At 38.9% G+C, this 6633-nt stretch overlaps 1 protein-coding gene across 1 annotated transcript in view; it reads right to left on the bottom strand.

Moving 5' to 3' along the window:
* Nucleotides 1–2271: 2271 nt before the first annotated feature.
* The window catches only part of LOC143526174 (zona pellucida-like domain-containing protein 1), a 5397-nt gene continuing 1035 nt past the window's right edge, over nucleotides 2272–6633 (bottom strand). Inside the window, exons 3-9 of the mRNA XM_077020822.1 lie at nucleotides 5406–5600; nucleotides 4002–4074; nucleotides 3733–3830; nucleotides 3508–3588; nucleotides 3260–3428; nucleotides 2980–3079; nucleotides 2272–2420 (exon numbers count right to left, since the gene is read on the bottom strand). Of these exons, the coding sequence (XP_076876937.1) occupies nucleotides 2272–2420; nucleotides 2980–3079; nucleotides 3260–3428; nucleotides 3508–3588; nucleotides 3733–3830; nucleotides 4002–4074; nucleotides 5406–5600 (865 nt within the window). The remainder of the gene's footprint in view (nucleotides 2421–2979; nucleotides 3080–3259; nucleotides 3429–3507; nucleotides 3589–3732; nucleotides 3831–4001; nucleotides 4075–5405; nucleotides 5601–6633) is intronic.

The raw sequence follows: 6633 nt of genomic DNA, 5'->3' as shown, positions 1-6633 counted from the left end.
TCTTGAATCTAAAAAATAAATCTGCCAAGTGATGAAAGAAGCCTGGTATAATATACAAGAAGGTTGTTAAAACATCCGACCATTCTCCCCATAAGAGTTCAGGACAGAGTCTCCAGAAGAGTTCAGGACAGAGTCTCCAGAAGAATTCTGGACAGTCTCCCCAGGAGATCTTATGACAATCTCCCCAGGAGAGTTGAGCACAGAGTCTCCAGAAGAGTTCACAACAGTCTCCTCAGAAGAGTTCTGGACCATCTCCCCAGGAGATCTCACGACAGTCTCCCCAGAAGAGTTCAGGACAGTCTCCCCAGAAGAGTTCATTATCTTCCAGTGGGTTGTCAAATCTTTTACCTCAGACCATCTACCAGAGGCAAATGAGTCTGAATGTGTGGTGCAGTACTTTTTGCTGATCTTTAGATTATACTCTTCTAAACTGAGATTTATGTCATTCCTGAAGTCTGTTGGAGACACTCCTCCAGTTTTGTCACAGCTATAAGTGTCCCTATCAACCTCCATATCAACTTTCTATATTCTGTTCTTTCAGTCCCTGGTATTTTCCTGATTTTTCATACTACTTTCTTTGTATGTTTTCATCACTTGGGATTTACACTATTACCACTGTTGTTTTCTGCATTTTGTCCACTATCACAATGTCTAGTTGGTTTGCCACTACTACTGTCTGGATGTGGAGGTCCCACAGGACTATAATTCTCCACCACACCACTTTCTTTTTCCCATTTGGACTTGGAGGTGTCCAGCTCAAATGCACTGCATATGTTATTGTACATTTATTTATTTGGTTTATTTAGCTTTGTTTGGTTTGATTTATTTGGTTTATTTAGCTTTTCCTGCCAGAATCTAATTTATAATATTGAGTATGATAATGATTATGCTAATGTCTGACAAATTGAGAACATACTCTATACCTCCTGCTAATAAATTAGTGATGTTGTGAGCCGCAAGTGTCCCCTGTAACCTTTTGTTACCATCCAAAGAGCAAATTACCAGTAAGTTATATTGCCCCAAAATGTTGTGTGTGTCATCATTACAGAAATGCTTTGAAATGCACAGGGTTTTACTACATATAAAATGCCACAGCTAACAGGAGAATTGGAATAAAGACATACAAAGAAGGCCTGTAAATAAGGGCCTATTTTTAAGTAGGTGTTTAACAGATATTTTGACATGACCTAGTTGCATGATGACACTCATTATTCTTTCACTTCAGACATGTAATTCCTTTTCAGACACATTCCCACACTGAGATCTGATATAGGGCTCAATCATAACTCATATTCCATGCTACTGTATAGACAACCCATGAGTACACACAGACAATACACACCCTACCTACAAAATCAAATTATTAAAATGTCCTCTTGGCCTGACATCAAGTTCTAAATCACCTTGGAATTACTGAGAACATATTAGATTTTGCTCTATGTTTGCAAGTTATGAGTTACTGTATTTGTGTGGTGAGATTTTCTGTGGGGTTCAGACCAGACTTGGTATACGCTGGTATCTTCTGTGAGGAGAAGGAGCACAGACAATGAAACGAGTGTCTCAGAACGCCATTTCAAAAATAGGAGGTGTGAAATAATGTTGAGTTCAATCAGAAGCTCATTCCAACAATAAAGAGGCAGATGTAGATCAAATGTAGCAACGTTATACATATACCATTTATATCAGACTGCTCTTTATGTTCTTTTCATTTTTTATATATTACTTATGTTCAAAAAACAAAAATATATTATAAATGCAAATGTAGGAACATCAGTGATTAAATGACATGCATGAACTAAAGCCTCTGAATTCTTTTGAGAGCCTCCTTTCATTTCTGAATTTTTCTGAAGTTGCATGAGTGATAAATTTAAAAAGGAACGGCCTGTTTTGTCTTCAAAGCTTAGATGACTCTGCGTAAGCTATTTCATTTTACTTCATTAGCACTCCTTTCTTCAAAAATTTGAGTGTAGGCCTAAAGATACACATTTTATTCATGTAAATCACTTCAATGCATGATATAAATACTTATTTCTTCTTTTGCCTAATTATAGTGTATTTTATAAAGGTTAAAGCTAACATTTACCCTTCAGCTTATTTTGTCCTAAAATGCCATGTTTGAGCATACAAATATTCTTAATTAGTTCCAGTTGCCTTGATGTTGCATTTAACATTCAAAGTCTGCACAAAATGATAAGCCAAGATAAAACATTTATTTTTAATATATAAAATATATTAAATTTGTTACTAATTCTGCTGCAGCTTGTAGTGCCTTTAACTGCGAAGCATTTTTGAGGTAGAGGAGAGAATGAGTCTCCTGCTGTAAACAGCAGCTATGCTGAAGAAGACGATGCTAAGCAGCACCAGCGAGCCCACTGCTACGCCCAGCCCTACGGATGAAGAGCTGGTGCTGCTCACTGTGCCTGAGAGAGAAACGGAGAGAGAGCAGGACTGACAACCGTGACACGCCACCCTGTAGCTCTGCTTCATATTAACATTTTAAAATGTTAATGTTTTGAAAGTCAAATCTTACCTTTCCCGGTCGATGACACGGCTAAAAATGAAACAAAATATAACGTTACCCAACAAACAATGAATTTTAACTAATGAATGGGTGTACACAGGTTCATCACATGACCAGAATGACTGAGAACAGGAAGAACCATCTTGAAGTAATTCATCATCTCAATGGGATTTTGGGGCCATATTATCAAAACATGGTAAAAAGCGGTTTGGAAACTTGAAGAGATCTATCACCACCAGATTGTAACTTTAGAACACTCCAAGGTTAATGGACAAACGTATCTGTTACTTTTACTTTGAGTTTATCACTGAACTAAAGTGGTACAGTGGTAGCTCAATGAAATACATCCAGCTATTGACTAAATGAACCCAGCAGTGTTGAAGCTCAGCAAATAATAATTAAAAAAACAGGTGGTTGTGTCTGCATTTTTATGTGTGAGTATAAATAAATGGTCGTACTGGTTTCAACGTTGGTGATGATGGGAGGTGAGGTGAGGGTGGTGGGGTCTGTCAGCCTGGAAGAATCCGCAGCTCTTCTTTTTCTGCCATTAAGACAGAGCTGAGGACAATGGAGAACGTAGGCATGAGAAACATGGAGCAAACACACATGTGAACATGTGAACATGAGAACAAGAGAGCATAGGAACATGTCTGCCTGACAGTATCCACAGGTGTGTACACGGTGTGCTCCATGCAGATATGAGCAGTACTTGCTTGGCAAAACTAGAAATGAGCTCACCGTGTATGAACTGCAGACAGCTTGTTCACACAGTCGCGTGATGCAGTGCAGGTAGTACGTAGAAACAATCTGGTTCTTCTGTTCTGTGAAACGGAACGCTGGGAAAGAGAACCGGGCTCGTTGACTTACGCCGTTCTCAATCACGTTGGTCATGAAATCCTTGGAGCACCTATGGAACACCAACACACCACACACTGTGTTTTCTGAAATAACGTCACGGTCAAAGTGGAGAATGAGAATGAACTTACGGCAAAAAGAGGTTGTAGATGGTGGAATTGCCTGGAATAAACGAGGCAGAGGCAAAACATCTGTCCAACAGCACCAAGTATCTAAATAGACAATAGTCATATTGGATTTAGCGCTCAGCATTTCCAGACCTAATCCAGCAAGATCAAGCAAGGGACAGTGGTTAGAGCTGAACCCTGCTGCCTAATGTTAAAAACCAACCAAAAAGCCACAAAGAAGAGTCGTACTGGGTGGTGAGATTGATGGCAGTGACCTGCACAAATATAACGGTCCTCAGCGGAATGCCCAAATAAGGGAAGATCAGGGGGTTGGTGAAGTTCGCATCCTAAACAAAACAGAAGAGTGACATTATTTGAGAATTTTTGAGTTTGTAAAATTTCCATAAGAATGACGGAGACGGATAATTACTGAAGTGCCATCTGAAGGGGTGATGCACATTCGAGTGGTCTTGGCCAGCGCACATGCATAAGGGGAGAGTGCTGCACTGGTGCCTTACACTGAAGAGCTGCATTCTCAGGGTACTGATGAAACTGCCGTTGTTGTTCACGACTGCGATGGCGTTGGAGGACCTGTGAGGGATGAAGAGAGTTAACACCAGAGACAAAGTACAGAACCGGGAGGGACAGGCAGAACCATAAACATAAGATGACCAGAATGAAGTCACTTACTGTTAAATCTTAATTCACAGATGTGAATCTAGTACTAGCCCCAGGAGACAGAATGGTTGGAGAGCTCACCTTTTAGCCTGCTTTGACAGACCTCTGGAAGATGAAGTCATGTTCCAGAATCTTCAGGTTAAGCTTTTGGTATGCGGGCTGTTTATCAGGAAGTCTTCACTAATTGATTTCCCATGGTTTGCAGATGTTTTCAGCTAATCTACACTCCAAGTCACCTCAGAGTTGCCACTTAATTGCATTTTTGTTTATGAAGTGTATAACATGCTGTTTTAAATATGCTGGTTCTTTCAAAATTACTAATTCTCTTAAAATTGCTCATTATTTTGTCAAATTACCATGTGCTTTATTAGTGACATTTATAAATAGCCAACTAGCAACCAAAACTACTGATTACATGCTAATATATAATTTGGCATAACGTTTAGGTCAGCTATGAGGGTAGCTTATTCTTCCCTGCATGTAATTTCAGTCAGACCATTGCCTGAGGAAGAACTCTAATTTCATTAGTTAGATTAGTTATTTATTAAAATGCCTCATAGTTCCTTAAGGACAGTAACATGTTTTTCCAATTTTTGTACTTAAACTAAATGTTCGGAAGAACTGAAAAAAAGAACTCAAAGAACTTAACGAAATAACTGTCAGTAACTATTAGTGATGTGAGCTGGTGCAGAATGCCGAGCATATTTTTTTAAAAGATGTTTTTGCAAACAAATTCGAATTCAGACAACTATGAACAAAGGACATGACACAGGTGCACACTTAAATACACAGTATATATGTGACAACGCTAACAAGACGAGTAACACTCACAGACGAACGTATATGCACACACATAGACAAACAAGCACAGATAAACCCAGAGGTGTTGTTCTGGGGTGTGATACTATTTAATATTTGTTGTTTAATACCTAAAAGCATTTTAATAATAATTTATCTTCATATTGTGTGTGTGTGTGTGTGTGTGTGTGTGTGTGTGTGTGTGTGTGTGTGTGCGTGCGTGTGTGTGTGTGTGTGTGTGTATTTGCGTATGTCTTTTCTTGGTTGCCCACTCCGTGATTGCTTTAGAAATCTTACTATAACATAAGAGCATATTTCCTGATTTTTACTTGGGAGTTCTCACTTCTGTCTCTTCGAGGTGTGTAAGATAGGAGACAATAGGGTGGCAAGCTGAAGCTTTTTATTATGTTGTTGAAATAGCAGGAAGCAGCACAGAGAATGCTTACACATCCATTTGAGTATTGTTGATCAGGTACTCCAGAGGATAGGCACACGAATAATAGTACTTCAGCTCAGCATTATATGTGACTGTGCCTGTAGTGGTGTCATAAGACTGCACAACACCGCTCACGTTCATCAGCTGGATGCTGGAAATGTCAGACATTACTCCAGTGCCTACAGAGCTGATGGTCTGCAGAGAAAAACAGAACCATGGACCAACTTACTGGTGCAAAGTCCACTGTCTTCAATAATCATTTAGCTTGAGCACATAAATTCAGTCCAGATGTACCGTCCAGTTTCCACCATAAACTATCATAAGAATAAAATATATTATAATTATGCCCAATTAACACACTGAGAATGATTGGGCAATTCAATTACATAAAGAATATTTCCTCAAAGTATGACTGTGTACATACATGTTTAAGCAATTCTAAAACTATGGACATGCAAAGAAATGACTGTGGGACAAAACTTTTTTTATGATTTGTTGTTGTATGAACCCATGATAAATGAAATTTAAAGAAGTTAAATATTTCTATTTTTTTCAGAATATCACGCAAGGCAAACAATGCACATCGATAATCAGACGAGAATTACATTACTGCTTTGCAAATATTTCTCTTGAAAAAAACACATGGATCTTTTTTGTCATCAGCTGAGGAGTGTGAAGGATAAAAAATCAATCATATTGATTGGATTTCAAGAGAGCCATTTGGTGCTTCTATGACTTATTGTGTGTTCTTTGTCAGACTTGCAGTAATAATAATAATGATAGAAGTTATAACAAAAACTAGTAGAGTTCCAGTTCCTTATTATAAATGCCCACCAAGCTACACTTTGTAGGTGAACAAATACAGACTGTGACCCATCTGATGCACAGTGTGTCATCCGCCTTCTACGCCACGCATCAGTGTTCATCTCTGACCATGGGGTCACCATTAACCCACATAGTCTGAGTGCTGGAGCATTTCTGCTGCAGCTGTGACACGGAGATTTAGCAGAGGCACAGTAGTGTGCAGTAGATGCAGTGTAAAAGCACACATGGGGTTTAACCATCATAACTGTGGGAATGCACACTGTGTTCTGAAGTGGTGCAGGAGTGAGTATTTGTTACAAACAATTTGCTGTTCATTTGTGGTGGTGCATCTCTCAATTTAAAAATCTCAATAAAAAATGCATTTCTCGCAGAATGCCTGTCTCCCTATGTCGGGACAATAACACAATTGTTAA

This window comes from Brachyhypopomus gauderio, chromosome 10 (assembly GCF_052324685.1).
Source record: "Brachyhypopomus gauderio isolate BG-103 chromosome 10, BGAUD_0.2, whole genome shotgun sequence".
Lineage (NCBI taxonomy): Eukaryota > Metazoa > Chordata > Actinopteri > Gymnotiformes > Hypopomidae > Brachyhypopomus > Brachyhypopomus gauderio.
This window is presented reverse-complemented; position numbering and strand designations above follow the sequence as displayed.